Raw genomic sequence first — 20000 nt, 5'->3', positions numbered from 1 at the left:
CAAAACGTAACTAAACAAAGCAAGGTATATTTCATCCCCTACCGTTTTGCTATCACACCAGTTTTTGCTCTTAGTTTGGGAGGAAAAGGGTACTGTCTGTGATCCGCTAGATTTTTAGGGCCTTCGAAACTGGTGTGAGGAAGAGAGAGAGATATCCTCCAACTAGGGACATGTCCCAAATACTTGCAACAGAATGAATTCCGCTAAGCTGCTCAAGGTTCACCAGGTGGGGTTAAACGGGTGATGGATTAAAAAGAAAACCTGAAAGCTCAAAATATAAATAAAATATAAATAAAATAAAATATAAAGAAGTCAGAACGAATACTACAAGACATCTTAGCTGGTAATCTAAACATTTTGCCAATTCAACCACACTTATATCGTTATTTTATTTTATCGATACCGAAAGGCTGGAAAGTAAATTCGACCTCAAGAAATTTCAAATTAGACCGCAGAGAGCCTTCATATTAATTAACTTTAATAACTGACTCTTTAATAACCATACGAGCGGTGAGCATTATTATTAAAAGGAAGATTAAATTGAATCATTGCAATAATACCTATTTTTTTACTACCAACAAGGAGCTAAACACAGAGAGGACAAACAAGGACAGACAAACGGATTAAGTCGATTATATCGACCCCGGTACGTAACTGGTACTTATTTAATCGACCCCGAAAGGATGAAAGGCAATGTCGACCTCGGCGGAATTTGAACTCAGAACGTAACGGCAGACGAAATACGGCTACGCATTTCGCCCGGCGTGCTAACGGTTCTGCCAGCTCGCCGCCCTTCATCGCAATAAAACCTCTCATTGTATATACTCTATCTAAGTCTGTCGACATCTCTCACACGAGATCTCTTCTTCATATAACACCATTTTCAATGTGGAGTGGGCAAAGCGGTATTTCTCCACCACTCGTGCTTCTTAACACCACAGGTCATCATTTTTTTTCTAATATAATAGACTGTATCCTTCCGTTTGAATAGTCCTCGTGCAAGCTAGTATTTTAACGAAATCATTATTTAGCAACAGCAATAAAGAAAAAATAAATAAAAAACGAGGGAAATATACAGGAGAAACTGAAAAGGGTGGGTTTTGAAATTCTTTACTGTAAATAGTTTGGTTCGTTGGGAGGTCAGAGTTCAAAACCCAGGAGGGTTAACTTAAGGTGCAACTGCTGTGTGAGATTATAGTTTTTTACGTTCATATCCTGCCGAAGATAACTTTAGTTTCCAAAAATATTCTGGTCTGCTGAATTTGTTTATCCGTATCAGTCATTAAAGGCCATACTAACGCCGTATCTTCAAAGATTTCGTTGAGCATATCGATCCCAGAACTTAGTTTATCAGGAGATAAAGGAACACAACATGCACGACACCAGTTTTATGGCAGTGTAAACATGAACGCAAGCGCACGTGTGCCCCTCCCTCACGTCACACACGCATGAATGGGCTTCTGTATAATTTTCCTCTGCTATATTCCAACCACATGTAACATCAACCCGGGGTAATAACCCTTTTTGACTAAAGGCAGAAGGCCTGAAAGTTGGGAGAGGGAGGATAGTCGATTACTGGCACTTATTTCATCGACCTTGAAAGCATGAAAGGCAAAGTCGACCTCGGTGTAATTAGAACTTAGAACGAAAAGACGGGCGAAATGTCGCTAAGCATTTTGCTTGGCGCGCTAACGATTCTGTAATAATAATAATCCTTTCTACTATAGGCAAAAGGCCTGAAATTTTGGCAGGGTTGTGGGGACCAGTCGATTACGTCGACCCCAGAGTTTCACTGATACTTTGTTTATCGACCCCAAAAGGATGAAAGGCAAAGTCGACCTCGGCGGAATTTGAACGTAGAACGTAGCGACGGGCGAAATGCCGCTACGCATTTCGTCCAGCGTGCTAACGATTCTGTAAGCTCGCCGACTTAGGTAATAATAATAATTACTATTTCTAATCTCGACACAAGGCCTTGAAAATTTTGAGGGAAGTGGGATAGTCGAGTACATCGATCCCAGTCTGTAACTGGTACTTATTTCATCGAACCCGAAAGGATGAACGGTAAAGTCGACCTCGGCGGAATTCGAACTCAGAACGTAACGGCAGACGAAATACCTATTTCTTTACTACCCACAAGGGGCTAAACACAGAGGGAACAAACAAGGACAGACAAACGGATTGAGTCGATTACATCGACCCCAGTGCGTAACTGGTACTTAATGTATCGACCCCGAAAGGATGAAAGGCAAAGTCGACCTCGGCGGAATTTGAACTCAGAACGTAGCGGCAGACGAAGTACGGGTACACATTTCGCCCGGCGTGCTAAGGATTCTTTCAGCTCGCCGCCTGAGTTAATAATAATGATAATATACAGTCGTACCAAGTGTCATGAAGTGTGTCTGACTCTTGAAGTATGCGGTTGAAGGGCGATATATTTAATTAAAACACTACACTTACGTAAAGAGGGAATTACACATCGTCTGACAATCTTTGGTGTCGTTGTTGCTTAAAATCTGGGCAGCTCTGATACAGCAATCCTATGATCAAATGTGTTCCAGTTATGCCCAAACTGCTATTCTGCATAAAGATTACTTTGCCAATGTTCCCTTCTTTATTTAAGACATAAGTGTGTGATATGAAAAATATTTGGTAATTAGTTGTAATAAGATGACTGTCGACTAAAAAGATTTCTTGGTGCCCTTTACAAAAAACCCTTGTATTATTAATCCCTCTATTACAGGGGTAACAACAAGTTGAAGCTATATTACTTATATATATTACTATATTACCTATAGTGTCCATGCCTTTGAAACGGACGTAAGCACCACAGTATATTATTGGGTCTAAGCAAGATGAATACTTCTGACAAATCAGAGCTGTGGACGTGTGTGTACATCAAGTTGAAGTCGTTTCGATCACTTATATTGCTAATGTCTTTGGGGCTTCTCCATTTTGTTATGTAATATTGGATTCAAATTTTGGCACAAGGCCAGCAATTTTATGGAAAGTGTTTAGTCAGCTATATCGACACCTGTGCTCATTGGTACTTATTTTATCGATCCCGAAAGGGTGAAAGGCGAAATCGACCTTGGCGCAATTTGATCTCAGAACGTAAAGACAGACAAAATGCCGCTAAGCATGTTGCTAGGCGTGCTAACGTTTCTGCCATGCCACCGTTTTATTTTGTTACCTAATATAAAGAAATGTATTGCTCTTTGCGATTTAAACAAAATACGCAAAGCCTCAGCAGTTTTCATGAATTTCACATATTGTACTTACTTGTAGTTTATAGTATGTTGGCAATGCACAGCTCTCACTTTGTTGCAGTTGGGAAAAACGCCAGATTCAAATGGATAAGATATGTGATACTGCGATATTCACTGTCCTTAAATTTACATTATCGTAGACCTCCACATGAATGAGCTTTGTCTTCTTTGATTCTTAAATCAAAATATTACGGTTCGTTAACGCCTTAAAATAAGCTTTCCGTGATATACCATACTTTTTTTCTCTCTTTGTTTCTGTTTAGTTTTATCAATTTCTCTCTTGGTGAAATGCATTAATCACATCTATTGATATGTTTCAGGGCGACGGTTCTCCCCAAGTTAAATACTTACACGTCAGATCTGATGTTAGGATGCGGTTTGCTACAACAGAGATTACCAGTGTAATGGCTAACAACCAGAATTACTCCACAGACGTTACATTCAACGTGTATCTCCCAGACCAAGCGTTCATTTCGAATTTCTCCATGTAAGTATATTTTATTTCGTTGTTGCCCCTTCCTCTTATTACTGTTTAATTCAGAGTCTGACCTGACAGAGTTGACCTGTATGCTGTTGCTCTTTCCAATCAGTGAATTGCGACAGGACAAATGGTTGAAATAATTTCATTGATGCTTCTTTTATCAACATCATAAAGGAGAATCTGTATAGACTTATAGTGTTGAAGCGGAACATAGTCGAACACCGAATGGTACTTGTGCTGAGCACAAGAAATCACGCGTGCGCACACACACGTGTTGTATGTATATATATATATGTTTGTATATACATATATACATATATTCATATACACATACATATATATGATATATATAAGAACGTATACATGCAGGTGCATACATGGTCAGACACAAAATATAGAATTCTATTTGTATATTACGTCTATGTTGAAATACACCATATAAAATAAAACGTATAAGGAAGACCTCATATTAAGTAACTAGAAACACTACCACAAAGAGTACACGGATATATCAGAGGAACCGATAAAGTTTCGGATTGTAAAAATGCATTATAGAACCTTGAAGAATGGAAAATTGAGAACCCCTAGAGACCGATAATAAAAGTACCAATCTTTAAAAACTAAGTACTCAGTTTGACTAAATGGCCGGTGCTGAGTTGTCAAACATTTAAACCAAATTTTCTCAAAACAACTTGTCCGACCATTCCATTTTGTGGCATTATTTCAAGCCAGCTGTCTTTTTTGTGCAAACTGCACGTGCATTTGTCTCGCGTACGCGTAGTATCGATCGCAACAGCTGAGGTACTTGCGTGTACAAATGCACGTTCGCATACTCACCTGGAATCGATTTTTGTAATTTTTTTCAAGGCGGTGCTCCAGCATGGCCACAGTCAAATGACTGAAACAAGTAAAAGAGTAAAAGAGAGTTATACACGCCCTGATGGCGGATGCCCGAGATCCTAGAATACACACAGACAGACAAACAACGGATTTTATATAATAGATATATACATACATACATACCGAGTCTGGAACTTAACTTTGGTCTGTCTATAGCACTTATTCAGCATTACCTGACACCTTTGGGTCTCAATGACACCATTATCTCTTATATATATATATAATATATATATATATATATATATATATATGAAATATATATATATATATATGAAAGTTTTATAACATATTATATTGTGGGTTGTAATATTATGGATTGGATATAACCCGCCCATCTATGCATGTTACATAACTTCATAGACTACATAAATAACACTGGCTAAACTTTCTTAACCGCTTGAGAAATACATACGTAAGTATAGACATTACTTGAAAAATCAATAATTGTCTTTCATTAACCACAGATACTCGTAACTGTTCCCTACACTTCTAATCTGCATAGATATGGGCGACCTAAGGCTCCTTACAACAAATATCCATTGTTTACATATTTGCTCCATCAATTAACGGTTTCTTAAAGTCCAGCCTTTTGTTTTTGAAATTAACTGACCAAAGGTATCCTCTTACTGTCCAGACCATTCCTACTCCTGATCTGAGGTTGTTTCAGGTATGCTGTCTACATATAATACTAAGTAAAGTAGATAGGAAATCAGTGATAAATAATAAATTAGTCAACTGTTATTATTTAGTTCTATAACTACCGGTATTTTCAATTATATTTCTTACTTTTTATTTTTATTTTATGAGCTAAGCAAATTGCACGGATCTTTTCGGTTTGAGCGGCAGTTTTTTCTAGCGGTGTTATGAAATTGTCACCCATAATTATGACCCTAGTATCGATCTATTGCATTTCAATCTGTTTTAGGGTTATGGTTAGGGGTGGGGGGTATCTATTTTTCTTCACAAATGTAAATAAACCCAATCTGTTTCTTAAACGAGGGACATATTCATACATCACAGAATGCTTTTTAACTCAATAGACGTCACTGATTGGTTGAAATTGCAGAAATTGAAGAAAAACAACAACAAATATCTTACAAACTATAGAATTTTCTCAATAAAGCCAAGAGAAAAAGATGTTTTATAAACACATTCTACCAGTATAAGAAGTTTAAAAGTGTAATTAAGCCTTATACAAGAAAAGTGGCCTTTCGTTTTTTATTCACTCGATGTCGAAAATAGAAATTCCTGGGACCAATACTAATAATTAACTGTATTTTCCAACGAGAATATGAGGGGATAAGTTGTGAGAGATACGTTTATTTCATTCCTAAATCTCGAGGGCAGCTTTTATATAAATATATACGACCATGGATGAAGGACAATTCAACCTTGATCATTGGGTATTTTTGCACATCTGGCAAAATTACGACTTCAAATTTTGGTACAAAGCCAGAACTTTTTGCAGGAAGAGTTAATCATTACATTGACCCTGGTGCTTAGCTGGTACTAATTTTGTCAACTTCGGAAGGAGGGAAACAGAATCAACATCGATGGCATTTGATATTTGGAAAAATAATAGCTGCATATCACAAAGTACGACTGAATGAAATTTGGTTGTTATTTCCACCAATTCGTATGACCGTGCAGTGGCTCTAACTTTAACTAGTATTATATATTAAGTTCTTCTAAGTGGCAACTTTTTGTAAAATGACATTTGGGTATTTGAGGAAAAGTATTATTTGTAATTTACGAGTTAATAATTTTATGATTTTTCAATTTATTTTCTACAAATAAAACAAAATAGAACATATCTTTTATGAATGCTTCGTACGTCTGGACTAATAAAAAAAGGTCACATGAGACAGAAATGGTTAATAGCGTTATATAAATCCGAAAGGTCAAGAAATTACGTTCATGTTAAAATAGTAAAAGGCAAAAACGCTGGCAAAGCACTCTCTCCTCTCTCGGAAGGTCGATTAGTATGAAACGAAATTTTGACTTGGTGAACGGACAAACAAAATGAAGTGGGTTTCGTCGGTACAAGTATGCATACACACACACACACGCACACACACACACAGATATATTCATAGTAGTATGTATATGAGTGTGTATAGCAGGTGTTTTGTATAACATAATATACTTTTATTCTTTTAGTAGTTTCCGTCTACAAAATCCACTTACAAGTCTTTGGTCAGCCTGAGGCTATAGTAGAAGACACTTGCCCAAGGTGCCATGAAGTGGGACTGAACCCGGAGCCATGTGGTTGGGAAGCAAGCTTCTTACCACACAGCAATGCTGATGCCTTACTATTGAAAGGCATCTTAATGATTTCAGCTGCAATAACCTATTCTTCCCCTTTTACTATGTGAGCGTGTGTGTGTGTCTGTGTGTATGTGTGCGTGTATGTGTGTGTGTATGAGTGTATGTGTGTGTATAATCGTACGGTGTGTGTTATTGTACGTCATGTCATCTTCAGCATATGCAACTTTCAAAAGTTTAGTGTGTGAAGAAACTTTGAGAAAGAAATTTGTCAGAGAAATAATGTGTTACATTGTGACAGTAACTTTAAAAAGGCCCAGTTTCTGTTACACAACGTACCGTACAATCAGCGATAGTCATTTCAGGAGCAGGTAAATTAGTTGGTCAAACGACTGAGATACCTATTTCTTTATTACCCACAAGGGCTAAACATAGAGGGGACAAACAAAGACAGACATAGGTATTAAGTCGATTACATCGACGCCAGTGCGTAACTGGTACTCGATTTATCGACCCCGAAAGGATGAAAGGTAAAGTCGACCGCGGCGGAATTTGAACTCACAACGTAACGGCAGACAAAATACCGCTAAGAATTTCGCCCGGCGTGCTAACGTTTCTGCCAGCGTCGACACTATACGTACAGTCAGTCGACTGCGGCCATGTCGGACCGCCATTGTTTGACGCGCATACATAGTGTATGTGTTTTATTTACACGTCAACTTTGCTTTGAGATAGCGTCCTGGGAAATCTCACTACACAACGCCGAATGTGCCGGACCAAGCGAGACAACTTGCTTGGTACGGGATATTAGGTATTCTTTAACACTTGGAGCCGTGTAGAGAGCATTCCCTGGACGTGGACGCTATCCTGCAGCAAATTTGACATATAAAAAAAACATACACTGTGTCTGCGCGATCGAGTTTACATTACTTTAAATGCATTACATGTGAGCGTATCAGGAACGTGCCACCTGGGTAGACAAGGTGGGTAGTGCCTACTCTGAATACTATAGATCGATAGTAACATTTCCTTTCTATGGCAAAATATGCACCTAATTCAATAAAATTATGAAGGTTACTCAGATTACTATGCATAAAATGCAAAATGATTTTTTTTTTTTGTTTGTAGATTAAGCAGGCATAATTCGCCCCTGCCTTTCAATCTCAGTATTGAAACTACGTATAGTTCTGCTGTAGTACACATGCTGCGTACATTCCTACAACAGCATTTTCTTTACGCTCTATAAAGGCAGATGTAATTCTGCCGCCAACTCAGTCGCGCGCCTGTTTCGCTTATTTTCTTACGGGTATTACTACATAAACGTCGCCAACTGCCTACCCTGAGTAATTACTGACGGCACGTGCCTGGTGTGTACGCGAGGTGTGTGTATTTGGGTGGCTGGTTGGGTTTGTGCATTTATATGTTTATGCATATCTATCTATCTATGTATCTGCCTATCATATACGAGGTCTGATCAGTAAGTATCCGGACTGTTGCAATAGTAACGGAGCAAAAGCACTCACAGGAAAGCCGTTTAGCACAGCTATATAAACCTCCCTCTCTACACATGCACTTATATATGTCTGTGCAGGAAGAGTTTCGATTGTCTCGTATGAAATAAAGCAAACTACTTGTAACGATAATAAATTGAAGATTGGAACTGACTGTTTCTTTTCATAAGCGTCACTATGATCGTTGTAAATTAATCATTTGATTAAAAACTTCATATATATATATGTATGTATAGATGTATAGATGTAAATACATACATGAATAAATATATCAATATATCACACAGATACTCAAGCAATACAATACGTTTGCGTTTGATTATGCATTCAATTTGCTTTGATATTAATACATATCTTCCCGTTTGCTTAGAGAAAGCCTCTTATGAAATTAATTAATAGCATTTTCGAGTGTAACCGAAACAATGGCTTGTCAGTATTTAGAATAACAAATTCCGGGAAAAAAATAAATAAAAACGATTATTAGATACATTTTGATGTGTTTGATGCTGAAATATGATAATGTTTACAAGTAGCTCCTTGAGAAGACTAGAAGAATTTTTAGCAAAGATAATAGTTTCAGCGTTATAAATGATTTCTAAATGGCTTTTGTAGAAACAATTGAGAAAATCTTAACCTTTGTAGTTGTTGGGGTGAAGAATGAGCTGAGAGAACAAAAGGCTTTTATTTTTGTATTTTGCCTCGCTATAGAAACAATATTTATATATGTTCTTCAGCATTCTTTGAAACTGACAATATATTTCTAGTTACACACACATCAGCAAATGTATTTTGTTGCTCTTTATATAGAATGATAGAAGTTCTAACAGAGCTTTGAACTCCTAGAGCATTTCCCGTCAGTCATGAAGAACAGGTGTCTGACTGTCCGATGACGTAATTCCCAGCAAGCTTCGTTCTATGAGACAAAAAATAGTATATGTCGTCCAACGTCCAAGTGTACACGAACTTGTTGAATACAAAAGTACATGTGTTTAATTCATTCGTTCCTGCACAGGGTGCTTACAAATTATATATACATATGTATATATGTGTGTGTGTGTATGTGTCTTTGCGTATATATATATATATATATATATATATATATATAATATATATATATATGTATATACATGTATATATGCATGTATGTATGTACATTGCGAATAGATATGGATAAAGTATCCAGATGGTTACGTTCAAGCACTTCGTTATAATCCAAGAAATACCTAACAGCATCGAGTGGTAAGGATCACCTAGGATTAAGTTGGCAATCCCATGCATTTCATCCGATGAGCTAATCCTGGGTTCTGTTCGCTAGATTATCAATAGTTTACTGAATATATACCCAAGACAATTACAATGAATACGAACGTTAATTGTAACTGTCTCATATATATATATATATATATATATATATATATATATATATAAAATACAAAAATAGGATAAGAACGCAAAACATCCAGACAGATAATACAAAAAAGGACAAGAAAAAAGAAGGACGGGTCATTCGGAATTTTCTTTCCTCAGTCGAGTTCCAGATTATCTTTGCAATTTCGGCTGGTTATACTGGACATTGCTCTAATCTGGCCAGCCCCAAGGAAAAAAACTAAGCTTAGAGCACTAGATTCCTTGGAAGAAAGCAGCGAATGTATACGAAAACAAGGACGGACATTTTTAAGGGAGAAATGGTACACAAGTACAAATGCAAGTAACAGGATGATGCGTTTATGTGCATGTCTGCAGAATATGTGAGTTTATATATCAGCAATAGGAGTCTTAAATTGATAATGCAGTAAAGAACTTTATCAATATTGTGTTTACAGGCTCGTTGTAATTGATGTGAAAGAAGTAAGTATAATAAACTGAGAGTATTGATCTTAGATTGATAACATTAGAAAGTTTTCTCTGAAATAAAATGTTCTAATTCCTACAAATATAACTATTCTCTCATTTTAACTAGGATAATTGATGGAGTGGAATACGGAGGCGAAGTAAAAGAAAAAGAGCAAGCCAAAAAGGCGTACGAAAGAGCCAAGAAAAGAGGACAAAGTGCTGGTCATGTCGCTCAAAAGTAAGTAAATTCACACACAATGTTCTCCATATTACTTTTTTTATTAACCTGGATATGTCTCTCCATTATATTATTTCATGTATATATATTCTTCATATACTTCTCTTCATATTGGATTGATTTTAGAAGAATTTATTTTTATTTCAATTCAATAGTCTTACTAGGTACAGTGTAACAGTAGTTAGCTCTGACTAGGTATGTCTACAAGATAGGTTCGAGTCTTAGTTGCGTCACTCATAATGTTTTTTCAGAAAAACAACCGTTAACAATTACCATTTATTTTCTCGTTTGAACCCAATAGCACTGGCCATTAGTTGACAGATATATTGAATTACGAAAAGTCGTTGAAGCAAATCATTCAATTTATCAAATTTGCGTGAGATAACTCAGTTTTCTTCGATTGATAGAGTGTTTGCTTGACTGATTGCCAGACGGTTAATAATGTTGTTAAAATAATCATTAGATCGTAATAATAATTTTGCTGCAAGAGTAAATTATATTATTTCAAGTAAATTTATGATGTAATTTTTGATAGCTTCATCTTAAGATGGAACATTTATTCTCTAACTGCCAATTATTTCTTAGAAACCAGATTGGACATTGGTATACTCTATCAATAATAAGTGGTAACTCGGTCGACTGTCAAACTATGAATACATGGTTCGAATCAAGCCAGTGATTTCATTTATCTCTCTTTTGTATGTGTCAGTATATGAGAGTTCCTAATCGATGCTTACAATATTTTGTGTATAATATTTCCCATGTCGCTTAATTGAATATTAACATAGTCTCAATGAAAATATCCAGGACAGGTATGCTGTTTATCATAAAGATAGAATGGATCTTTTCGGTTTGAACGACAGTTTTTTCTAGCGGTGTCATATGAAATTGTCACCCATAATTATGACCCTAGAATCGATCTATTGCATTTCAATCTCTTTTAGGGTTAGGGTTAGGGTTAGGCGTGGGGGAAGGGTATCTTTTTTTCTTCACAAATGTAAATAAACCCAATCTGTTTCTTAAACGAGGGACATATTCATACAGCACAGAATGCTTTTTAACTCAATAGACGTCACTGATTGGTTGAAATTGCAGAAATTGAAGAAAAAAAAACAACAAATATCTTACAAACTATAGAATTTTCTCAATAAAGGCAAGAGAAGATGTTTTATAAACACATTCTACCCGTATACGAAGTTTAAAATTTTTTAGTTACCTAGAAATTATGTTAAAAACTGCCATTCAAACCGAAAAGATCCGATAGAATTATTTAGCAGCAAGATAAATGCGAGTTAATACACTCTCCAAAACATCAGTCATTTAATTGTCTCATAATTAACACGACCAGGAAACGGGTATTAAAATTTATCACTTGAATTGCAGAAGAGCCATTTCAGCCAACAAAACCACACAATATCTATTTAATTCATTTTCATTATTTCTAGCAATGCTAAACTTTTCGTCACACCACTGCGACATGGTCACTAATAGACTCACGTAGCAATTCTCAGCAGTTAATTATTCGTGATTTAATTTTAGTTTCACACCTACATTATATTTCTGTCATGAAAATTGAATTAACTACAAGTTTACAGATAATGTTGTTCCATTTGGTTTTGTTAAAATTTTAAGTGCTTGAACTATTGTCGAAAAAGCAACAACAACCTCGTTTTAAAACTCGGTTGTATTTACTTTGTAAAATATTTCTGTAATTAAATCGTAAAGAGACTAAAATTTTTACCAAATATTTTCGAGGTAAAAAATACAATTATTTTTTATATCCATTTACAGTTTGAACTTTTGAACTCAAATTTTATTATAAAAAATATTTCAAACTTTCTTTTACATGCGAAACTTACATCACAGATATTTGGGAAGCTTTCTTAACTCACATATTTGAGTACCCCTAAATAAAAGAATATCATGAAATATATTTACTAGTGTGTAATTAGGAAGATCTATGTTAATATTGGCTTCAAATTTTTGGCACAAGGTCAGCAATTGCTGGAAAGAGTACAGGTCGATTACATCGACCCCAGTTGGGGATAACTGGTACTTATTTTACCGATCACGAAGGGGATGAAAGACAAAGTTGACCTCAACGGCGTTTCAAGCTCCAAACTTAAAATCAGAAGAAATGCCACTAAGCTTTTTGACTCACGCGATAACGATTCTTATTTCTTTATTGCCCACAAGGGGCTAAACACAGGAGACAAACAAGGACAGACAAACGGATTAAGTCGATTATATCAACCCCAGTGCGTAACTGGTACTTAATTTATCGACCGCGAAAGGATGAAAGGCAAAGTCGACCTCGGCGGAATTTGAACTCAGAACGTAACGGCAGACGAAATACGGCTACGAATTTCGTCCGGCGTGCTAACGATTCTACCTGCACGCCGCCTTATGAACTGTTTTATCATTAATTATATATAAGGCGGCGAGCTGGCAGAAACATTGGCGTGCCGGGTGAATTGTCGTTACGTTCTGAGTTCAAATTCCACCGAAGTCGACTTTGCTTTTCATCCTTTCGGGGTCGATAAATAAAGTACCAGTTTCGCACTGGGGTAGATGTAATCGACTTAATCCCTTTGTCTCTCCTTGTTTGTCCCCTCTGTGTTTATCCCCTTGTGGGCAGTAAACAAATATATATATATATAAGGCGGCGACATGGCAGAATCGTTAGCACGCCGGGTAAAATACTTAACGACATTTCGTCCGTCTTTACATTGAAATTCTGCCGAGGTCGGCTTTGCCTTTTATCCTTTTGGTGTCGATAAAATCAGTACCAGTAATTCACTTCCACTGCCCTCACTGAACTCGTTGGCCTTGCGCCAAAATTTGAAATCAATATTATTCGTATGTGTCTAATAAAAATAACAATAACATGACTAAAACGATCATTATCGTTTTGCATAAATTTTCAGACCTCGCGAAGCAAACAAGTTCAAGGTTGATATAAATGTTGCTGCACTGAAGGAAGTGAAGTTTACACTAAGATATCAAGAATTACTGAAACGAAAGTTTGGTATTTATGAACATGCAGTTTATGTGGACCCAGTTACTCCAGTGGACGATTTTCTGATCGAAGTTTTCCTTGCAGAATCAAAGGAAATCAGCTATTTGCAAGTTCCACCATTGAGACCCATCGACCCAACCGTTGTTTATAACGAGACAGGTATCAAAACGAGACTTTTATTATATCTAACCGATCTTTCATCTAGGAATAGTATTAATGAGTTTAGAGAGAGAGAGCAGATGTTTATAGGTGGAGGCGCAATGGCCCACTTGTTAGGGCAGCAGACTCGCGGTCGGAGGATCGCAGTTTCGATTCCCAGACCGGGCGTTATTGAGCGAAAATACCTTAAAGCTCCACGATGCCCCGGCACGGGGTGGGGGTGGCGACCTCTGTTGTACTCTTTCGCCCCAACTTTCTCTCACTCTTTCTACCTGTTTCTTGAGCACTGCAATGGAATGGCGTCCCGTCCAACTGAGGGGACTACATACTCCACAGAAACCAGGAAACCGGGCCCATGAGCCTGGCTAGGCTTGAAAAGGGCGCAAAGAAAAAAAAAGATATCTATAGTGATACAATACTGAAAAAAGTAGCAAGAGGCCTAGTTAGAAGAATCACAGTTGCCCTAGATAGTCGAGACAATGGAATTTACTATGTTATGCCAGACTTCACGGTCCATCATAGCATTACGGAGGTCCTGTTGCTGGATGCCTGTATCCCTGGAGATTACATCAGGGTAGGAAAGTGTGCGCCCCCTGGTATCGCGAGCAGATGGCTTCCAGAGGAGAACAGTATAAATTACCTCGTTTTCAGTTCTACAACAATGTCCAGCAAACTGGACTCTTCTACCTTTCACAAGAGATGATACAGGTGGTAATTTCCCATATATTTGTACTTTGATTGGATGACGCTTCCACGAGAGATTTTGAGCTCTCATAAGGAGGCGAGTGTAAGTTCCATCCAACCGCCTCTCAAGCTTCTTTGATAACGCCCAGGTTTCTGAGCCATATAGTAGAATTGGTTCGACTGTGGCTTTGAAGATTTTAAGTTTGAAATCTCTACTTAGATTTGATGACCAGATCTTATGCATATCATTACAGGCTGACCAGGCCATACTCTTTCTAGTTAGAAAGTCTTTTCCAGATGATGATATGTATGACCGAGAAAAGAAGAAGAGTTGTAGAGTCAAATTCGGTAAAACAAAACAAAAAGGGAGAAGTTAGAGCAAGAAACTGAGTATTTGGGTTGCCAACAATATTTTGCAGTATGCCTACGGTTATACCTGTCCTAACTTCTATGATCTGCAGACTCACAAACGATTGAAATATTTTTGTCGGGGATTTTTCATTGTATTTGGAAGAAGTTTTCCTGCTGCTAAATTACACTCAATTGTGAGTGATAGCACGGAAAGAGGGCGGAGAGAGAGAGGGGGTAGAGAAAGAGAAGGAAAGTAGAAGAGAAAGAGAATGTGTGTGTGTGTGTGGTGTGTGTGTGTGTGTGTGTGTACGAGTGTAGAAAGGCAGAGTCGTAGGTGTGAGTTACACAGATATTTATACAATACGTTTATATGACATTCAAACTAGTTCATTTTTCAGTTTGCTGGCGGTAATAAGATAATAGTAAAAAAATAAACGAATCAAAGGAATTAATTAATCCATCGAACATTGCAATATTTTCTGTGATTCCTGCTTCAATATCGTATTTATCTGTTTAGGAAAAACTAACCCAGACGCCGAAATTTCTCGTCCATCATTAAAGTCAGTTAAAGTTCTGTACAAACCGGAAACAAACGTAAGCGGTGTCTTCGTGATCAAATATGATGTTGATCGGAGAGAAAAGTTCAACGGAGATATAATGGTAAGTGCAACGAAAGTCTGAAGCTATGGTTAATGAAGAATGTATTCTAGTATATATATATTTGATACGGTGTCTAAAGTTACGTACTTTGAGTTGTGAGCGTAAATTTCAGAGTTGCTTCGTCATATTTCTTTTTTTATAAGTTACAGCTATTTTTTATCCAGTTTAAAATACGCTGACGCTCGTAATTCTCATGATTGCATAAGCAGGAAATACAGCAATTAGATGAGAAATAAGAAAATTATTGATTAGAATGTATTCTTGTGAAGATATATTTTCCAGACACACTGGCAACGTCCAGATTTTGTATACGCTGTGTGTGTGTGAGAGAGTTTTGTTTATATTTATATGTATTGAAAATAATCCGAGAATTCTTTAATTTACAGGAAATAGTGTCTTCAGTAAGCAAATAAACTGAAGCAAATTACACATTAGTTGAAAAATAAAACCAGTTTATTGCTTGCTATTAGCAGCGTCGGTAGAATGCCCGACAATGTGACTGGTATTTGAATATATTCTTTAGATTCTTAATTCAAGTAATTTTAGTGAAGGCTTAGTTATTCTTTCTTCCTTACCGATGCAATAACCACCATTTGGGTCGAGCGTCAGAAAAATGCTTTGTGTGTTTTGTTGCGGCGGATCTTTTCGGTTTGAAAGGCGGTTTTTAACATAATTGCTAGGTAACTAAAAAATTTTAAACTTCGTATACTGGTAGAATGTGTTTATAAAATATCTTTTTTTCTTGGCTTTATTAAGAAAATTCTATAGTTTGTAAGATATTTTCTTCAATTTCTGCAATTTCAACCAATCAATGACGTGTATTTGAGGTGAAAACATTCTGTGCCGTTTGAATATGTCCCTCGTTTAAGAAACAGATTGGGTTTATTTACATTTCTGAAGAAAAAAGATACTTCCCCCACCCCCAACCCTAACTTACCCTAATCCTAAAACAGATTGAAATGCAATAGACCGATACTAGGGTCATAATTATGGGTGACAATTTCATATGACTCCGCTAGAAAAAACTGCCGTTCAAACCGAAAATATCCGTTACGGCTAATTATGTTCACTGTTGAAATCCTACCGTTGTCGACTTTTGCTTTCCATTCTACGGGATCGATAAATCAAATTACCAGTTAAATATTGAAGTCAATACAATTGACAAGCTTCCTCTCAAAATTTTACGCTTCGTGTCTTAATCAGAAATTATTTCAAAAAGGTGGCGAGCCAGCAGAATCGTTAGCACGCCGCACAGAATGCTTCGCAACATTTCATCCATCTTGACATTCTGAGTTCAAATTCTGTCCAGGTCGACTTTGCTTTTCATCCTTTTTGAGGTCGATAAAATATGTAGCTGTTGAGTACTTCATCTGATGTAATTAACTTCCCCTCAACTATAAAATACTCCTGAATGACTCGATCTTGACTTCTCCATTCTTAATTATTTAAAAAATTCAATAACACTATTCAGCTAGACGTAGTGGCGGAGGTAGTTATACTATTCGTTACGGTGTTGCATGGTGGTGGCGATTTTGGTAGTAGTAGATCCAACATATAATCGAATATAATCGAATAAACCAGCTGAGATTCTCTGATATGATGTAAAATAAACGTTTGGAGAAAATAAATTTAAAACAGAGAAGGCCAGATTATTCTAACAGATACAAAACTATGCCTCATTAGATTGAACATAGCGTCACAACAGAAACCATATAATGCTCCATTGCCTAAAACACAATAGCCTACTTAAGATCAAATAGCATTTAGATCGATACAGATTCAACATATCGTCATGCTAGATATAATACAACGTCTCGATGCATATAACAAAGCGTGATATACGCGAAGCAATCTCGTAATTGATACGCCACTAAAATGTATTTTTGTTCACTATGAAATATTATACATTATTATAGTTTTGCAAAAATGAAAATAAAAACAAAAAGCATTAAACGAAACAATGTGTTTTACTTTCTTACTGGTTTCAGTCATTGGAATACGGCCATGATAGGGTATTGCATTTAAGAGTTTTAAACGGTCGTATCTGTCTCGGTATACTTCCAGTTGCTACCTTATCGTACCAATTTTTTTTTCTGAATCAGAGACAAGGTGGTGCCCCAGCATGGCCATAGTCTAATGACTGGAACATGTAGAAGATAGAAGATAATTTACGGCTTTGATCTAAAACAATGTCACTCGACACCGGCTTACAGCTTCAAACAAACAAGCAACATAAAATCAAGGTCGAGTACATGCATATACACCCACCCATACACCCTACACACACACATACATATAAATACATATATGCGCATGTATGTAGATATGCAAAAGCTGTACTGAGTTATATATGTGTGTGTGTGTGTTTATAAATATGTATATGCATATATATATATATATATGTATGTATGTATGTATGTATGTATGTATGTATATATATATAATATATATATATATAATATAATATATATATATATAATATATATAATATAATATATATATATATATATAATATATATATATATATAAAATATACATATATATATATATATATATATATATATATATATATATATATATATATACAAGGTGTCCGTAACGTCACTGATGAGTTTCACTTTTTGATAACTTCCTTAACTTTACAAATAGATGCATGAAATTTTGATACAATATAAAGGACATAATGGAACTTAATATGCTCAAGTAAAATTTTGCAGCACCACTAAATCACATATGAAAAATGACATCGCTTAAACAGCAGGCAATTTCGGCTTCGCACGCCCGTGCTCTTTCCAAAACTTGCACCATAACACCCTCAAGAGTTTCAGATCCCATTTCTCTGATTGCTCTATCGATGTTTGCCTTCAGTTTCACCAGGGTCTCCGATTTGTTGACGTAAACCCTATCTTTCAGCTAGCACCACAAGAAAAAAATCTGGGCATGTCAGGTCTGGGGAACGTAATGGCCAACTGACATTACCGTAGCGGGAGATTCTCTCTCCAACATACTGCCGTAGCAACTGTATTGTTTCTCTTGCGGTATTGAGCAGTTGCCTCTATCTTGCTGGAACCACTTGCGAGGACTACTTTGAATAGCCTTCACCTTCCTCAAACTTGATTTGCCCAGATTTTTTCTTGCGGGGATATCTGAGATACTGGTGCAACTAAAGGCGAAAATCAATAGACGAATCAGAGAAGTGGGGTCAGAAACTCTTGAGGGTGTTAAGGCACAGGTTTTGGAAAGAGCACGGGCATGTGAAGCCGGAAGAGGCAGCCTTTAAGCGGTGTCATTTTTTATGTGATGTAGTGGTGTTGCAAAGTTTGACTCGAGCATATTAATTTACATTATATCATTTATATTGTATCAAAATTTCATGCATTTTTCTGTATAGTTAAGGACCTTATTTAAAATTGAAACCCATCAGTGACGTTTGCGACACCTGGTATATATGTACATATATTTATATCTATTTGTATGTGTATATGTATATATATATATATATATATATATATATATATATATATATATATTGGGTCGTCCGGAAAGTTCTTGCCAATTTTTAAAGGAAAGAAAAAGGTCAATAAATACTTGCCATTACCCAAGCTTTACCAGGTGCTCATGAACCACGTATTTTGATAGGTTAAGGCTTTCTGCCAATTCTCGGGTTGTGCAATGTGGGTTATTCTCAATTAATAAATGATTAATATTATATGCCAAGCAATGTGAACCGTTAATATTTTTCAGGAATTACTAAATACCAATAGCATCAAAGTAAACGTTTTTTTCTTCATTTTACAGGCAGTAAATGGTTACTTTGTTCATTTCTTCGCGCCAACTGATTTGGATCCAATTCCCAAAGACGTTCTCTTCATAATAGACACAAGTGGATCGATGTATGGACGCAAGATGACTCAAGTGAAAAGTGCCATGGATCAGATTGTTAATGACATGGCCGAAGGAGACCGTTTTAACATTATGGACTTTGACGGTAGCATAAAATTTTGGAAACAAGACATGGTGCCATGGGAGGAAAAGAACAAAGCGGACGCTTTGAAATGGATATACAATCGAGACGCTTCGGGCTGTAAGTAATGACTATATATATATATATATATATATATATATATATATATAACTTAGAGAAAAACCACCATTATGTAAATCAAACAATGATAGACGTAAATAACTAGTTATTATTTATTATTTATTATTATGTACTTTATTGTGATCTAGGAAAATGTTTTATCATATATTTTATTTTTTCTATAAGATATGATTTACGTCTATCATTGTTTGAATTACATAATAGTGGTTTTTCTCTAATTTATATATATATATATTGTGAAATTTGATTTAATACTAAATTGAATGTTTCTCTGTAAGTTTGGAGTTATACTCCCTATTATTATTATTATCATATATATATATATATATATATATATATATATATATATATATAATGTGTGTGTGTGTGTGTGTGTGTAACATACACATGCATATATTTTGTATTTAGGAATGGTCATTTTGCCAGTTTAGCCATATATATATATATATATATATATATATATATATATATATATATATATATATATATATTTAAATTTAAATTTAAAATGACGGTGAGAAATTA

The 20000-nt window shown here is 36.0% G+C and overlaps 1 protein-coding gene across 1 annotated transcript in view; it reads left to right on the top strand.

Annotated features, from left to right (window-relative positions):
* LOC115220355 (inter-alpha-trypsin inhibitor heavy chain H3) overlaps nucleotides 1-20000 on the top strand; it is a 68018-nt gene that overhangs the window by 19654 nt on the left and 28364 nt on the right. Inside the window, exons 2-6 of the mRNA XM_029790462.2 lie at nucleotides 3590-3756; nucleotides 10387-10497; nucleotides 13425-13675; nucleotides 15228-15370; nucleotides 19169-19454. Of these exons, the coding sequence (XP_029646322.1) occupies nucleotides 3590-3756; nucleotides 10387-10497; nucleotides 13425-13675; nucleotides 15228-15370; nucleotides 19169-19454 (958 nt within the window). The remainder of the gene's footprint in view (nucleotides 1-3589; nucleotides 3757-10386; nucleotides 10498-13424; nucleotides 13676-15227; nucleotides 15371-19168; nucleotides 19455-20000) is intronic.

Source organism: Octopus sinensis, linkage group LG16, assembly GCF_006345805.1.
Source record: "Octopus sinensis linkage group LG16, ASM634580v1, whole genome shotgun sequence".
In the NCBI taxonomy this organism is placed as follows: domain Eukaryota; kingdom Metazoa; phylum Mollusca; class Cephalopoda; order Octopoda; family Octopodidae; genus Octopus; species Octopus sinensis.
Note: the sequence above shows the minus strand (reverse complement) of the source record. Positions and strands in the feature narration are given on the sequence as shown.